This window comes from Rhynchophorus ferrugineus, unplaced genomic scaffold (assembly GCF_030347505.1).
Source record: "Rhynchophorus ferrugineus isolate W39M unplaced genomic scaffold, kcgeb_rfMv2 rfM7, whole genome shotgun sequence".
NCBI classification, from domain to species: domain Eukaryota; kingdom Metazoa; phylum Arthropoda; class Insecta; order Coleoptera; family Curculionidae; genus Rhynchophorus; species Rhynchophorus ferrugineus.
The window spans coordinates 29,151,561-29,170,403 of NW_027472586.1; the positions used below are offsets into that span (position 1 = coordinate 29,151,561).

General features: G+C 32.5%; 1 protein-coding gene across 2 annotated transcripts in view; it reads right to left on the reverse strand.

The window, feature by feature from the left end:
* The window catches only part of LOC143199482 (uncharacterized), a 270,931-nt gene that overhangs the window by 51,232 nt on the left and 200,856 nt on the right, over window positions 1-18,843 (reverse strand). For both annotated transcript variants that reach the window (XM_076409316.1, XM_076409315.1), the window contains exons 9-12: window positions 14,223-14,503; window positions 8,247-8,548; window positions 1,309-1,442; window positions 1,092-1,239 (exon numbers count right to left, since the gene is read on the reverse strand). In XM_076409316.1, coding sequence (XP_076265431.1) covers window positions 1,092-1,239; window positions 1,309-1,442; window positions 8,247-8,548; window positions 14,223-14,503 — 865 coding nt within the window. The remainder of the gene's footprint in view (window positions 1-1,091; window positions 1,240-1,308; window positions 1,443-8,246; window positions 8,549-14,222; window positions 14,504-18,843) is intronic.

Consider the following 18,843-nt stretch of genomic DNA (forward strand, 5'->3'; position numbering starts at 1 on the left):
TATATATATATATATATACATACATATATTATAAATAAAACATTTTTACTATTAATAAATGTATATTATTTTACTTAATCGAACCAGCTTAGGTTTAAACGTATTAAGTGGGTCAAGAAGGGGCAGTGTGAAAATTACCGGGCCATGACAGAACAATGTTTGCGAAACACTTACGTAAGGTGTTCGGGAACATAGTGGGGAATATAGCGATTAATATTAAATATTTTGATATATTGTTTTGGAAAATGGTATCTTGCATTTTTATTGCTGGGAAAAAAACATATTTCGATACAGCAATTATATTGTTTTTCCTGATGACATATATTTAGTTTTGTTGTACTACCAGAAACGACCTGGTCAAATAAGGTTAAACATTTTTATTTAAAGAAAATCGATTTAGACTAATATATTTCTCAGTACCTCATACTCTGTTGTGTTATAGTAACTTTTTTTACAACAATTTGCCATTAAAATCAACATTTCAAATCTTCAGTAATATTTAGGTTCATTGCTTTTCAAAACCTCATCATACTCCAATTCTTGTTGATTTTATTTCATACAAAGCATTATCTGGTTATTATGAATCCGTTTTGATGACGATGTCTCGCTCTCTCATGATTCTTCAGCCTGAAGACTTTTCATTGTCGGTTATAAAATACTGCTAAAAATAAGATTTTTCTTTTAGAATATACACCTTACTTTATCAAGGTAATTTTGGATTAGGATTGTGATGAATTGTATTTCATAATAAATTACTTTAATTAATATTTATTAATAAAAACTACTTTTGACTAATTAAAATCTATTAAATAATTAGTTCCAGGTAACAGGAACATGTAAATATGGTATCTAGGCTTCCACAATTATTTAATGATCCTCTTAAGCGGTTTTCTTTTAAGAAAATTTAAGAAGTAATGAATGAAAATTGAAAATAAAATAATAATAAAACACCCTTACGGACATTAATAGTGCTAAAGAAAATATAACATACATAACAGACAAATATTAAAATCATATCATCATGAGATCAATATTAGAAACCAACATTTGACAATGATAATATGTTGTTATGCCACTTCCAATATACATACCTTCAATGGAAATCCTTTGGTCATTCCAATAGCATAAGCATCTTCGTTGATGGTGTCGCCTATCTTTTGAAGTTTACAGCCATGATCTGTTGCTCTATAATAATCCAACACAGGAGTATCCGCTATTAAAATATCTAGAGATCCATTCCTGTCCAAACATATTAAGGATACATTAATAAAAACAACTCCAATTAATCAATTTTAAAATTCTATTGACCTTAATCGAATGACTCCATCCTCGATGTTTTCTAACGAATATTTCTTCATGTGCTGCCATAACATTTGATTAGCTTTTTGGACATAGTATTCAGCAGCTGATGATTTCGGTGCTCCCACCTTCTGGCTCAACAGCTGCATGAAATAGGAATAAACAAATTCTCTTATAGTATTTATTTTTACTAATTCGCACAAGAATAATTGCTAAAAAAATTGGTCTTCAAAATTTTTCTTGACATAAAATGGTAACGGTTTATATATTTTTCCAAATTTATTTCATCCCCTTCGAAGATTCAAAATATTTATACTAGGAAATTTGAAACTTGGAAATTGTGGTTCAATTTTTTTAGAATTGCCTTTTCACCGAAAGATCTTCCTTGATTCAGTTTGGGTTTTATCAATGAGCTCAAAACCATTTAGCCTAGCAACATTTTTGAGGGAGAATTTCAGGTAAGCTGATCTTTCGACATATCATCTCTTTCACGCTGTTTCATCTGGCTGGCCGCAGGGATTGCGTTTGCCAGTACGCATCGTATCTGTATAGGTAAAAAAATTAATTAATTAAAATTGGTTATTTTTTAATAGCTTTTGATAGGCTTAACATCGATATATATGGATATTTTTGGCCAATATATTTTTTTGATCGATATGTCGATATATTTGTTAGCCGTTATTTTTTCAAAAAAATTAAATATATTTCTTTAACATTATAAAAAAACCATATAATTATTTTAATTGGTATTTTTCTTTGATCATATGTCTATAATATATACTTAATTGATACTTAAATAATATCATAAAAATTACAGCTCTACTGAAATATTTTGAATTTTTTTTTACATATAAAAAGTATCGTCTTGCATATTATAAATAATCATAAAAGAATCTGACCACTAATTTAATACTTTTGTTAAGTCTATCAAATGTCATTAGAAAAAAGTTATCCAGTCTTAATTAATTTAAAAATTGAGTATTTTTACCTGTCCAGATACGACGCGCACTGGTAAACACAACCCTTGCCCTCAGCCAGAGGGTGCTGGCCGAACGAGTGAAAGAGATTTCTAGTTTCGTCTACTTTGCTAGCTCCCGTACTAATTATTCTAGAAGCGAGAGCTTTTAGTTTAGATAGTTCTTTAACCAATAGTCTTATGAAGCTAAATCATGCGAACAGTGTAATGATGTATCACATTCCTGGTAATTATTCCTGATCACAGAGATATAAGCGATATATGCGATCACAGAGATACATTTTTTGAAAACGATATAATAAACTATACATGTACAACCTGTCTAAAAATGTCTAAAGCATGAATTAAATAACGGTTTCTCTGTTTCAGTCCTGAAGCATACCAGTAAGACAGACCTTCGAATAGGTATAGCTTTAATAATAGATAATATTAGGTTAAATAATCAATTAATATACCTTAAACAGTGATAATATAGTATTCTATCCAGAAAATATGAAGTCTCTTAAAATGAAACATAAACACAATCCCTCTTCTATAAAATGCATTTGTATCAAAAATATTTTGTTCCGTATGTGAAAACAGTTATTAAACTCGAATTGGCATTTGAGAATGTCTTTAATTTTATATCGATAATCTCAAAATTATATCGTCGAAAATGCTGATGGTTCTAAAAAAGGCAAATATGATGATTGATGAATAAATAGATATAGCAAGCTTTGTTTTTCTTTGCTGTATACTTTCTTTTATCTGAACTCGCCCCACACAGTTTCGTTTCTTGGTAGGTAGTTCGTAAATTATGATTCCTCAATTTAGTATACTACTGACAATGTTCTTAAAATCAGAAATCTTTATAACATATGTATTAACTAGACGCACTAAAATATAACATGCTTTGTTAGCAAATGAGAGGAGAATAACAATTCTTTTAAAATCTATTCGATTGAAATGATGTAAATTAAATTTTCTATTGATTTGCTTGACGATTCTCATCGGTACATGTTGTTAACTAAATGACATTGACCTCCTCTTGTTGCCTAATATTTTTAAGCAATTTATATCAGCGTACACTTGCTCTATGTAGATAATTCATAGTGAATTGAGCTCAACTTTGATATTTGTTTCACACATCTTAAAATTCATATATATCTCTATTGTATTTAAACAAATGAAAATAAATCTGGTTACCTACAAGCGAAAAAAATCAATATCAAAATGCCTAGATGATCCACTACTTACGAGTACTACATGTAAAAGCATTCAATTATAATTTTCAGTCTAAAAAACAAATAAAGTGGCGCTATTTATGCGAATGATTTGTTAATTAAGGTTTTTTCGGAACGTTTATTTCATTTGAACAAGTTACTAGATTTGTTAATTGATAAATTGTACATAACAACATCTATAATCCATCACGTTACAGCTTTATTTTTCAAACTGAATGAAATCGACGACTTTTAGTTGTTTTTATCCCATCGAGATTATCGACTCAATGATTGCGGATTATTGCCATTTATTTCCGAGCTCCGTATTTACTGATGTAATTGTTGCAAAAGCGTCGATTTTATTCGATAATAAAAACGTGGGAAAATGTTCTATCCACGGAAAGGAACGAAGGTTGATATTTTGAAGCAAATTTAATAAATTTGTGGACGTTTTCACTATGGTTGGTACTAACTTTATGAAGCTTTAATATTTAGTTTTTCATCACCGTTACAGTTTTAAATCAATGAAAAAATTTCTGGTTTACAATGTGCTGTCTTTAAGTCGCTCCATTTACTCTTATGTTATTAAGATCTAAAGTTTATTTGATTTTATTATGGTACCACGTATTCGTTTTTTATGTCCTAATTTTACAGTGTTTCAAAAAGTATACTAGATTTGAATTTGTCTCCATCAATGGTAATTTGAAAGAACAATCTGATATCTTGACACTTACGAGATATAGACATGATAGATAGAGTGGAGAGCTAAAATGAGTCAATTATAGCCACGTTCTCGCTATCCACCTAAATCACTAGAGGGTCGGAGATACAGAAGCAGGAACTGGAAAATGTATTTTTTATTCCTATGCTATGATACAAATTATGTAAGACATCTTAAACTAAATGCAAAAACAAAACAAAGGTGTTATTTTTCAGGATATGAAGGTTCAAACAGAGTGAATTCTTTTCCAAAGGGTTCCACTCTAGCCCAGAAATAGTTATTGAAGTTATACTTGGAATGATATACTTAAGGGAACCTCTTATGAGTTCCTACACCAAGCTTCTGGGCAGGAGGGTTTGTTCTTTAGACCAAATGTGGAAGAGCGTTGCCTAATCAAAATTTTAGTAAAGATTTAATTCCTAATTTTAATTTAAGTAGTATCTCTTAAAATACATAAAATGTTCATAATATCAATATTTACTGATCCTTCATGTTCAGAGATCAGAAAGAAAAATATGGAAACCAGCTCGGTGTTAGAATCAGCAGTTATTTAGTCTACATTAAAATCTCGAATAATATTTTGAAGTAAGTACGAATATAATATTTTATTCGAAGAAAGTAATTTGAGAAATTTGAAAACCGAAAATTATAACTTATAGTCTATCCAAAAAAAAGTTACTAACTAAAATCAGTAAACAGAAACGAAATAATAGAGGCCCACTTTTGCCAGTAAAATCCGTTAAAGAGGTAAGGATATTTACTGTTAAATATTAATTTGCTGCGATTTGTACTGAAAATATTTTTAGCGTGTTGCAGCTGCACTGAATATTAGTATGAACACTGAAATATCTCCAAAAATGAAAAATATAATCAAGATCAGAGATCATGAGTAGAGTTTCAATACAAACATAATTTACTACAATTATTTCAAAGGAAAATGTTAGTCTAAAAAGCATCGAAGAGGTTTAATGGCACTTCCGGATATTCTTTTAAAGGAATACAATTTTTAAAAGCATAAAATAAAATGAAAGAAAACTTATTATTTCAATTTAGGTATTTAGATGAGACATGAATATTTCAGAATGGGACCAATACACCCAATGGTCACTCATGGCAAGATGATAATAAAAATAGTGTTATGACAACAAAAGTTGATGGAAAAAGGGAGACGTTGGAATAACAATTGATAAAGTTTTATTAGCCATTACATTTATTAATAATTCGTTACAGATATATTATACCTCATGTTCGAAACAGGAATGGTTAATAACACCTTCGGTTTGGATGAACTAAATCTGACACATTGAAGAAGAAATTGAAAAATGATGAAATTCTGAACTTTGAAAATAATTGTGAAAAATTAAACTTTCTGAATATGATATGATTTATTGCTGCGAATTTCGAAGGCTGGGTGATGAGCGTGAAAACAAGTAAAGGTGAGTATATAATTAATATATGATAATGGTAGGGAATCTTATTGAAGAGTACAAAAGATTTATATGCACAGATATCTGTGTAATTATTAAGAATATACATGATCATTTGGTTTAAAATGTTTCAGGAGAGAAATAATTGTCACTATTTTGCTGATAAAATGCATTAAGAAGATTGCAGTGATTATACCTAGCTTTATCAAGAAATGAGGTATTAACAAAACAAGCGAAGGAGAAATTCAGTGATATCAAAATGTCTTTATAAGGAAACAGTTTACTGAAGGGCACAAGAATTAAACGTAAAAGGTATGTTAAAATATGCGTCCAAAAGATAGTAAAATATATAACTTCGATATACAACTGTTAATTAGGTGGATTAGACTTCCAGGGGATACAACTACAAATGCGCCTAGAACTCTACTCATAGAAGACAAACACAGTCCTAACCTACAAACTATTGTAACTGTGTACTTATTGTAGTTAGAAGTCCTTCGAAAATATTTCCATTAGAATAACTATAATTGTGAAATAAATTATATTTGATAACAGTATTATTATTTAGTTATTTTATTTAGATAAGAATTTATCTTAATTAATCGAGTGATGACTAAATGTCTGTTTATATTATTTATTATATTTTACCAAAATTATCTATGATATAGAGTATAACTAAAATTCTCAGTCATATTTTATGTAAGCAAATGGCAGTATTTTTAAATAAAATTAATTGTCTTGAGTATCTTCAGCAAGAAATTATAATAAGAAAGTTAATAGCTAAGTTTTGTTTGTATTAATATATTTTGGTTATTATATAAATAGATTATACAAATTTGTTACAGCTGTCCCGCTAGAAATATCCCCGCTTGTTACGCTATCTGGTGATGATGCTTTATATATGAGGTATCTCATTCCACGTATTTCATGATTTTGGACAACCATTAAGACCAGCAGTATTCTGCCATAATATGACTATCATGCCCTGATTCCCGATACCCTTCCTGTCCATTGCAATAATTTATAAGATGCTTAGAACATATATACAGGTGACTGTGGGGAAATCCTAACTTTATGCTAATAAACACTTAATAATAAGTCTTATTCTGATGAACTCAATAAAATTGTCAATTAATGAAATATAAAATACGTCAAAATCATATAAATGAGACACAATTCAATATTCATAAAATAATATATTCGGAAGGTGTAATATCCAGTAAATGCCGAATAGCCAAGATGTCATTAAATGAGAATTTCCATATACTTTGTTACTAAATACAATTTACAATACATAGTAAAAGAAACATAAAATATATTACAGATCAATTGAAAAGTCACCGGCCTGATACATAGGTGGCGCTAATAGAACTAAATCCATATGTTTTTTAGGTAGCCTTAACCCTCAAAAGTTGCGTGTATAAATTTGACAGAATTAATTTGTGATATATAGCATTTTGAGTGAAGCAACTTTTGTTATTGTAAAAAAATGGGTAAAAAAGAATTTTGCTTGTTGATAAAATATTGCTTTTTGAAGGAAAAAATACAGTTGAGGCAAAAAGTTCAACTAATCAACCATCAAGGATTGGTATGCTAAGTTTAGACGTGTAAAATGAGCACCAAAAGCGCAGTGGACGCCCAAAAGAGGTTCTAACGGACGAAAACATTTAAAAAATCTACAAAATGATTTCGAATGACTGTAAATTGAAACTGAATGAAATAGCAGACACTCTAAAGATATCAACTGAATGTGTACATCATTATCATTCACGAATATTTGGGTATGAGAAAGCTCTGTGCAAAGTGGCTGCTGCGCGAGCTCACTTTCTTCAGAAAAAACTACAACGAGTTGATGATTCGGAGCAATGTTTGAAGATGATCAAACGTAATAAACCCGAGTTTTTGCGTCGATATGTGACAATGGATGAAACATGGCTCCATCATTTCACTCCGAAGTCCAAACGACAGTCATCCGAGTGGACTGCAAACGATGAACCCGTTCTAAAGCGTGGGAACACGCAACGGTCGGCTGGCAAGGGTATGGCGTTTCTATTTTGGGATGTGCATGGTATAATTTTCATTGACTACCTTGAAAAAGGGAGGATTATCAACAGCGACTATTACCTAGCGTTATTAGACAATTTGAAAAGCGAAATCGCGGAAAATCGGCCGCATTTGAAGAAAAATAAACTGTTGCTTCACCAAGACAATGCACCGTGTCACCAATCAGTGAAAACCATGGTAAATATCTACGAATTGGGCTTCGAATTGTTTCCCGATCCGCCGTGTTCTCCAGATCAGGCCCCCAAAGACTATTTCCTGTTCCCCGATCACAAAAGGATGCTCACTGGCAAAAAATTTTCGTGGAATGAAGAGGTGATCGCGGAAGCTGAGGCCTATTTTGAAGCAAAGTTCAAAATGCACTACACAAATGGTATCAAAAGTTGGAGGGTCGCTATAATCAGTGTATCACCCTTGAAGGGATTTATGTTGAATAAAACAAAAATGCCAAAAAATATGTTTTACTATGGTAACCCGGGGACTTTTCAATTGACCTTTTATGAGATCATTTTAAACTTTGATTTAAAAATGTTATTCCTATATATGTTATGATAACTTACGCTTCTGTCGTGATAGTTGCTGACCGTGTTGTGGAAAAACAACCCTGCTATCAAGGCTGCTATATTGGCTGTGTAGCTGGCGACGAAGATGACAGAGAAACCGCCCCATACGTTAATCAAAAATTTGTTAGGCCAACTTTTCGGTGCTTTGAATGCGACCAGGTGGCCGCATAACAATCCCCACATGACCCACAATGCGGAGCTCATGCTAAAATTCTTCGATCGTTGCCTCCCCCAAGGATTCAAGCCGAATGGTGATAGCCATTCATAAATTGCCACAGCAATAGCTGTGATGTTTAAACCTGAAATAAACAGAAACTTGAAATAGTACGATATATATATACAATAATAGAGTATATACGATATTTAGAATATTATCCAATTGCTCAACAAGCCAAAGGCTTAAAATATAATATAAATTATAACACCTCCTAATCGCCCTCTCAAGCTAACATAGTAATTTTCATCTTCAAACGACAGGTTTCAATATTTCACTATAATGTGGCATTTAGCTTAAAAATATCAATGGTTCTAGCAAAACAACTATTTTATTTTTAAAACAATAGAATGTGGAACAAATTGAAAAAAATACGAATCAAGTTGCTTTGCCAGCCAGAGTATAATCCAGATCTCGCTCCTACGGACTACAAAGAACAGGTTTGGCATAAATAACGATGTTATTGCTGTAGTAAAACTTTAAAATCAGAGCCAAAGTTTTCTATGAAAAGATAAGAAAACTAAACAAAGAATGGACCGGATGTATGACTCTTAAACGAGAGTTGTCTAAAAGTTGTTTTATTAGTTAGGCCCGGAGCATGTTGACTGATATATTCATTTGTTGGTATATGATCGAGGTTAAAATTTTGTATTGTTTCATAATTTTATTGATCATCATAATTTATCTAAACAGACATTGCTACCAATACTTTTTACGTATGGATTACATCTGTGAAATAAGAATTTGAAAGACTATTAAAATATACTTCAACAATTGCTATTACTAATACATCCAAAGAGAATGGATGCATGAATTGTTTATAATTACCCAGTTGAAAAGCTGGCTGGATGGCTGACACTTCGAGAATTATTGTGAGTGAAAAGTTGCTTACACTTGAGAATGAAGAAATGTGCCTTATATTTTGCGATATTATTGCAACTATGCAAAGAGTGCCAGTAGGCTTTTTAAAAATAAGTGATATATAGTGTACTATATATTCTAATCAAAATATGCTTCGTGGAGATGGTTCACTCGGCTTTGTTGTGTTTAATAGCGAAAGATTAGTTACATTTTAGTTGTTCAGTCACTGAAAGAGCTGATGAAATTCTTGATAAAGTTATCCACATAAGCACAGCGCCAATAAGAGTATAAAACAGCAGCACTTTAACAACTACATCATCAAAGGTCGTGAACAAGAGATAATGAGCCGTCAAGCATATTTGCAGCAGCAAATATTGAGTCAAACAACAGCATCTTCTGACTACAAATTAGTCCTAGCTCTGAGGCAGAACTCCATTCAATTATGCTGTTTTCAAAAGAAGCATATAAAATCGTTAGCATATCAGTTAAATCATAGGGAATCTTCACCAGTGGCATCAAGGCTCGACTTAACAAGTGGCAAAATATTACCCATATTAAGGGGGAGTTTTATAGTAGTGGAATTTTAATTAAAAAAACAGAAATTATTTCTTCGACTAATATAAATATTTGAAAGGCTATTCGGGCAGTATATTGGTACTACCGTAACTATAATTAAAGTTCAGAATTGAAATGTGCGTTTTCGTTATTTGATATGAAATATTCAAAGAAAGACCATCGTCAAAATAACTGAATAATAATTGAGTAAAATATCATTAAAGTAATGGTTTCATTATTTATTATTATAGTCTCGCGTGACTGTACTTAGTTATGCAGGAAATATGATCCAGTAAAAGTTTCAATAAAATTAAATGAGAAAAAATATGATGAGTAGCAGTTAATACGTTTTTGTATATTGGTATTTATAATGTGCGTGCGTGTATTTTGTATCAGCGATATTAATTGGTAAAAATTCAAAGTATCAATATAAACAACTGTTAACTCAACCCTAATGTTAAATTTGATGGTTCTGACATTCCTCTACATAAAATAACAGTTTTGTATTATTGAGTTAATTAATGGATACGGACGCTAATAATGGAACGTCCAAAATTATATATTCGACTGTATCACTTTAGTCATTTCTTTAAAAAAAACACTTTTATAAATTTATTATAATGCTGCTCCCTCCTATCTCAGTTGTCGGTTTTGATTTGAACGATTTAAAAGTGGTGACAATAACATGAAGGACGACAAACGAACTGGATGATCAAAAATGTTCGAAGACAATGAACTGCCAGCGTAAAAATTAATGGTTTAGCCCAGGAGACCCAACCACGTCGCCACCGAAGCGAAATATTTATGGTCATAAGGTCTTGCTATGTGTATGATGGAACCACCAAGGTGTAGAGTATTATAAGCTACTAAAACCGACTAAAAATGTAACTTTAGATGTCTACCGACATCAATTGAAAAAATGGAATGATACTTACAAAAAATACCAACGATAACGAGTAAGAGTTGCAGCACGAATGGGAATCACTTCACGTAACGCCTTCTGAATACCTCTTCTTCAGACACAGGTCTAACATAGGACTCCGAAATGTCGAACTGCACGCGATACTGTCATATTGCCAGATAGATCGTAAAACTTTGTAGAAACTTATGAAAAATATTTTGATTAATATATAGTGTACCAAATTTTTTCAATGAATGCGTATTGTAGTGAAAAAATTATCAGAATATATGGAAGTACCTAATACATCATTTTTTGGTATTTAAATATTTTATTGTGTATTTAAATATAAAATTAACTTAATTTTAAATATATAATTAAATTGATTATAATAATTAGCATTAAAGACAAGTTTAATTTGATTTAATTCCCATTCTCATCCCGAATTTAGAAGATAATCTGAAGATAACTTTAAGTATACCTATATATTAATTACGTTGGTCGCGTGAATACGATAGAAAACGGAAAACGGTGTCTAACAGGCACCTGGGCGGTCTGAGTAGCAAGGATCATTATCACTCTTTCATTTTCCAACATAACCACATTCCTATAAGATACGAGCAACTATTATGAAGCAGCCAGAGATATGTAACAGCATAACAGTTTAAAATTTTCTATTCTAAACTAATATTTCGATCAAATTTGTTAAAACCCCTGTATATTAACTACTAACGTACCTAATATGTAGATTTGCGCTAACTATACGTCTCCCAGACAGCTATTTGATTTTAAAAAAATGTACATGAAAAGTTTAATTCTTGTATTTTTTTTGTCCAATTATGCTCGATATATAACATATATGGCAAAGTGAATATGATATTCAGAAGTGAAATAGAGATACATGTTTTAATTTTGATTAAAATTTTGTATACAAGTACCAGATACTCAGCATTTTGATATTTATCGATCAAACTATCGAAATAAAATAGAAACACTAACATTTTTAATGGGTTTGTTATCATTCTAAATTGAATAATAGTGGAAGCGAAAACGAAATATAACCAAAAATTTGACCAAAATCACAAAACTAAAAAAAAAACAGGGACTGAATTATAACGTTGAAGACAACACTAACATAACGGCCTTATTAAATTTTGCCCCATATCAAACTAGAGTTGTGTCTCATACATTGTGGATCATTCACCTCCTATTGGGTAAAATTGGGATAGAATTTCTATGTTATATTCCCTGATTGTGCCAATACAGGTAGGTTAGTCCTCGTAATTAACCTACTGCTAACACACTCACTATACGTCTGCGAGATGGTAGTCGATTTTTCACTCGAGATATTCCGTAAACTAAACGACCTACACCGCTCAACTTCTGGCTAACTAAATAAGTTCTATACGTGATAAATTACACGAAAGGACAAGCACCAATATTATAAGGTAGCGGTAATGTGAGAAATTGAAAATGCAATGCCGTCTCTGAGACGGAGACGTATGATTAGTAGTTAAGGGTTAAACTAAACATTATTAGTTCATTATTTCTAATATATTACTGAATTATTAACTGAATATGTTGCGAACTAACTATATTTATCTACATTTAAGAAAATTGTCCAATTTTGAGTTGTTTTTGTACAATATAGGGGTTTAAATTATTAGATCATAGTTTTCCTAATAGTTGTGACATTGGAAAAGATTATGATTTGGGACAAGATATAATATCGTGTTGTATCGAATGTTTGATGAGGTCAGGTCACTGTAGAAAAGGTACCACAGAACATGGAAGGCACATGGCTAATAAAAAGCATGTCGTATCGGCTCGTTGTTCGAATGCTTGTTATAATGAGGGTTCATGTACTAGAGGTAAACAACGGGTATAAGTTAGACCTGGTGGACAATCCCTTATTGTGGCCATGACCAAAAAACTCGAAAAGGCCCGAGATCATGGTATACCCAAGCAATTCTTAAGATTCAGTAACCACGTGCTTAACCGTCCATCCACGGGAGAAGGCCTAAGTGGAAGAATTTTCCCCGCCGAGATACAGAAAAGGATTGCTTGAACCAACAACAAAATATTATGGATCAGCTACAAAATACGATGCATCCACAGTGAACAATAAGATTTAGCCATAACAGATAATAAGAACAAGATTTGTCCAGAATAGAGAGTGGGAAGCAGAGTTAGCAAGAACAGAGAGTGAGAAGCAGAGTTAATAAGAATGAGGAACAATGGAAGTCAAGAATTAAGAACAGTCAAGTGTCGAAATTGAGAAACAGAATAATAATGAATTAAGATCCGAACAGTAGAATTCTTATATGTCGTGTGTATAGTTATCAGTTGGGTCCAATGAAGAAATCTATATTAGGCAAACTAGACATACGATTTACTTAGTTATTTTAATTAATTTCATTATATTTTCACCGTTATGTATTGATTTTATATTATTTCTATTTTACTTCTTTCACTTTATATAGTTTTTTCATTATTCATTTAAATAAACAAACTGGTCTTTGTGGATGAATTTACGAAAAGAGGAGAGAAAATAAATTGTACTTTATTTACAACATTGTTTTCTCTCCTTTAGAAATCAACAGAATAATACCGAGTTAATTTAGAAAAAGATTTTTCAAATTGTGCTGATTATTTTTTCGAATTTGACCATTGTTACCTATTGCTCTTTTCCCAGTTTCGATAAAATGTCAAAGGACAACATATTCTTCTTAAACTATTTGGTTGATCGAGGTATTCTATGTTAACTGTTTCAAAATAAGGACTTCCAAAATATTAAAATCATTATTTATATAATTTTATGTCCTTTTTACCAACTGGAGTTAATCTGGCTGGACCTAACGTGTAACCTGGGCTCCGAACAACAGTCCTGGCTGGTGACCAACTGGGAGATCATCCCAGAAGATATCAGGTCTTACCCAGCCTGGTTGCTGGAATGACTGGGATCATTTTCCTTGTCAGATTTTGCACTATTGCCTAAAGACAATTACAAAAGTGGAACGAACACAAACATAAATTCACGACCATGCCCCAGCAGAATGCGAACCTGCGAATATCGTAACAGTAGGAGGACCATCCTGTCGCCTTTACAACTGCCTATCCAAGCCGATCATATAATTTTATTGCTGAGAATGTTCGCGAATGAGAATATTTCCAGCAGCAAACGATGACCCTTCGTTAAAATAAACAAGAATGATAAAACATTTAATTCGTTTCGTTCAACTTTGAATAATTGTTTTAATATTTTAACAAAAATTGAAAGGAATTTTAAATATACTTTAGAGAGTGCTAAATATTAAAAAAACTAAGACCGAAAGCTTAATTGAGGCTAACTTGAAATCTGGCGAAATTATATTTTAAGAAGAGAGAATAAAAATGTGTTAAAGAGATTTTTTCTATGAAATAATGCCGGATTACCATTACTTACTTATCAAGATGGCGACCCATAATTCCAAACTGAATGGCAATAAAAAAGCCATTAACGGAATATCGGATCTCTGTTGCGGGGCCGCGATGAAAGAGACGCCGCTGAAGAAATAGGGGGCGCTGTAATCGATCACTTCCGATCTGGCGCTGGAGACGCTCAAGGCCGCGAATGACATGTGAGCCGCTCCACTGACCAGATCGCCGACGATCCCGTTCCATTTCGCATCCGAACCCAGTCGTTCTTCTTTCAGTGTGGGGCCCTTACCCCTCTCGTCCTTTACCCTGCAACGATAAGTTCGAAATAAGGCCAATCAATAACTTCCTAGTTTTAATATATATTTTGGACTATATGCAATTCTGTTTTAAAAAATAATTTAGCTATTTTCATCAAACTGAAGTATATTGTTATACCCTTAGCAACATTACAACATAATAATACTGAATTATTAGAAGAATATAAAACAATATAGTATAAAGCATTCTTGCTGAAGATATGATGGCAACTATAATAGTAAAAACTATTATTTAAGTATATTCCGTAAATTTTTAAGATCAGCTTGAAATGTATTAATCTCAGGTTTCGCAAGTGAAGGTACAAGATACTGTATTGCATTAGAGTTAGTAAATTAGTAAACAATACTGAAAATAAAAAATAACATATAAAAAAATAGTAAAACTCATTAAATACCAGGTGTATCGTAAAGTCATTAGCGGTTTTTCGAAAAAATACCTTCTTTCTGACAATTTATGGATGCAATCCAAAAGAAAAAACGTTTGTGCCTTGAGCAAAACATTAACAAACAGGTTGCGATTACATGTTCCGTCCAAGTACTTTTGACGCATCATTGACCGGTTATCCTTTATGAGACGGCGAGTTATCGTGCTGCAAAATCACTTTACCGGGTTACAGAAAAGGGTTTCTTGAACCAACTGCATAATCATATGAATCAGCTACAAAACATGATGCATCCACAGTGAATAACAAGATTTAGCCAGAACAGATAATAAGAACAAGATTTGCCCAGAATAGAGAGTGGGAAGTAGAGTTAGCAAGAACACAGAGTGAGAAGCAGAGTTAATAAGAATCAGAAACAATGGAAGTCAAGAATTAAGAACAGTCAAGTGTCGAAATTGAGAAACAGAATAATAATGGATTAAGATCCGAACAGTAGAATTCTTATATGTCGTGTGTATAGTCATCAGTTGGGTCCAATAAAGAAATATATACTAGAAAAAGTAGACATACGATTTACTTAGTTATTTTGATTCATTTCATTATATTTTCACCATTATGTATTGATTTTATATTATTTATATTTTACTTCTTTCACTTTATATAGTTTTTTCATTACTCATTTAAATAAACAAACTTGTCTTTGTGGATGAATTTACGAAAAAAGGAGAGAAAATAAATTGTACTTTATTTACAACATTGTTTTCTCTCCTTTAGAAATCAACAGAATAATACCGAGTTAATTTAGAAAAAGATTTTTCAATTTTTGCTGATTATTGACTTTCCGGTAATGACTTTCCGGTACACCTGGTACAGGTTAATCCATTTTTTTTTAATTTATTTATTACGTTGTTACTAGTCGTTGCCGAATAACCTATAATTTGTCTTTGTCATAACTTAAAACTAGATATATTTCTAAGAGGATCCATTGACCGTATCTTGGTCTCTAATGTAATAATGTTTATGTATTAACACTGCTGTTTTTCTATTAAATGCACTTCACTACAAAATATCAAATGGTTTGATTCTTTTGAGTCTGTGTCCTATTCTGGCGTTATCCAAGTATTACTTTGATATTAGCGTGAAAATGTTCTCATGTTGTTCTCATGTCTTATAATTCTCTTTATTTCCAGACTGACAGTTGGTCTCTGGTCTCGATATTAGTAATCATTCCTGTAGTATCTAGGTGTTTCTACAATATTTATCAGGACTTTATTCTGGAAAATTTGTTTTATATTAGGTTTTACGGAACATCCACATAATGAAATTCCGTATGTTCTTACCAAGTCCCCATAAGTTTCAACTCTTGCTTGTATAATAGGAATTTGTTGTATACTGATTCTTCCAATTAACCAATACATTTTCCTATATTTTAAAATCCAATAAAATGTTGTACAAAATTCACAGAGACTGATAGAGAGAAATGCAAATCAGAGCTGTCAAGCGCTTTATCCGCAAATTTTTAATTCTATAGTTATTACAGGAAATAGAATAGATTAAGACAAGCCACACAAGCCCTCTCTCAAGCAACATGAACGGGTTCTCACGAATATACCCAATTTTATTAGGGCCTTCTGTCAATCAATAGAGACGTTATTCTTTTTCCTAGTAATCAATGAAAGACAAGTGTTCACTCGTTGATCTAGGTTGGTGTAATACAACATAGTTATAAGGCACTCATCTTTCACTCATTTCATTATTTCTGTTATGAGGAGCCCTTATCTGACAGAAGATACAATATTATAGTTTTGAAAGTGTTTAAAGCGCAAATAGCCAAAAAGTCGCATATGAATAACCGCGACTGGAACTACTTGCAGATTTCAATATATCAGAAGGAGCTTCACATTGAAAATACAAATAAATCACAGGTATTAGATTACCTAAACGATACAGATATTTAAAAAAATAGAAAAATAAAATACCTGACGTGCCACTAAAGTATGCCAGATGCTGTTCACAAAATCTAGCCCTGGATGTCCGACTAATATATATGGATGGAAGAAGATGGAAACAAAGCAAAACTAATCGACCTTGAGAATTAAATAGAGATGTTAAAAATTAAACCTAGAAAGACAAGCCTTCATCTGAGATGATGATCTTCAACTGAGATGGTGTGGTCGCCAATTTGGTAGTTGCCACATTGAAACGTGAATATTGAAATTGTACCAAACACTCAGTAGATGGAGCGGCAGGACTAAATCTAGCAAACACAACATTCAAAAAGGTTATACGAAAAGCATTTGGAATGATGGAGGGAGTTCTTCATACAGCTCTAAGATCTTAATCATACATAGGGATCAGTAACTCCACCAGAAACTGACAACGAATGCATTGGGAATTGTAAAAAAATCATTAAAGTGTGGTAGGATCGCTGCAATCCACCAAGTCACGGCATAAATTATCAAGGCCGGTGGGAAAACATAGTTTCAATACATTCACGTGCTGCTCACACAAATTTGGTGATGAGAAACTATACCCTCAGCATGAGTAAACGATAATTCTTCCTATATCGAAAAAGGCGACAGTAAATAGAGTAAGAACAGTTGAGGTATAGGTATCTTATCAGTCTTGGGGAATAGGTTTATGGAGATTATACAAATTAGACATCAGATAGCTCGCGAGAAGTCTAGCGGGATTTAGACTCAATCGATATTGCGTAGATGAGATCTTCGCGCTACTCCATTTGATGGAAGAACCTATTTCCTGCATTCGATTGTATAGATTGACCCCAGTTTTGACAATTTTATAACATGAACATGTTCCCCCAAAGTTATCAAACCTCTTCAGACGTGTGATTTTTCTATTAGTTGTGTGAGTGCGAAATGATTTGACAAATCGCTTTAAGATCCGATCCGAAGTTCATCAAGCAAATCTTCTCTCTACTGCTTTTTAATTAAAATAGCAGTAGATGACATTATGCGAAAGGTTCATGCCAAAGTATGCCGTTCAATATGATGCTAAAAACGACTTAACCAATCTAATGTTTGCTGTTGATAGAGCTATATTCGTTGATACAGATGTTGAAGGTTCTAGCAATCTTCATGATATAGTTCGCATTACAGAACCATATACCGTGGGAATTAACAGGTCAGTTGAAAAGGGAACCGGGGGACCTACCATAGTAAAACACATTTTTTTTTGTCAAAATTAGTTTTTTTTATTCAACATAATTCCCTTCAACGGTAATACTCCAACTTTTCGATACCATTGTTGTAGTACGATTTATCATTTGTTTCAAAATAGGCCTCAGTTTCGGCGATCACCTCTTCATTCGACGAAAATTTCTTCCCAGCGAGCATTCTTTTGAGATCTGAGAACAGGAAGTAACCAGAACCAGATATGGAGAATACGGTAGATGAAGAACCAATTCATGGATTGTGGAAATCGTTTTCACTGACTTGTAACACGGTGTATTGTCTTGGTGAAGAGACACTTTCTTTTTCTTCAAATGCGGTTGTTTTCGGCGATTTCGTCCTGCAAACGATCCAATAACGCTAGGCAAGTCGCTGTTGATGGTCCTTCTTTTTTCAAGGTAGCCAATGAAAATTATGCCATGCGCATCCAAAATACAGACGCCACAACCTTGCCAACCGACTGTTGCGTTTTCCCATGCTTTTGAGCGGGTTCATCGTGTGCAGTCTAGGCGGATGACTGTCGATTGGGCTTGGGAGTTAAATGATGGAGTCATGTTTCGTCCATTGTCGCATATCGATGCAAAAATTCGGGTTTATTACGCTTGATCATCTTCAAACACTGCTCCGAATCATAAACTCGTCGTTACTTTTGGAAAAAAGTGAGCTCGCGCGGCACCCACTGTGAACAGAGCTTTTTCAAATATTGGTGAATGATGTGATGTACACGTTCAGTTAATATCCTTAGAGTGTCTGTC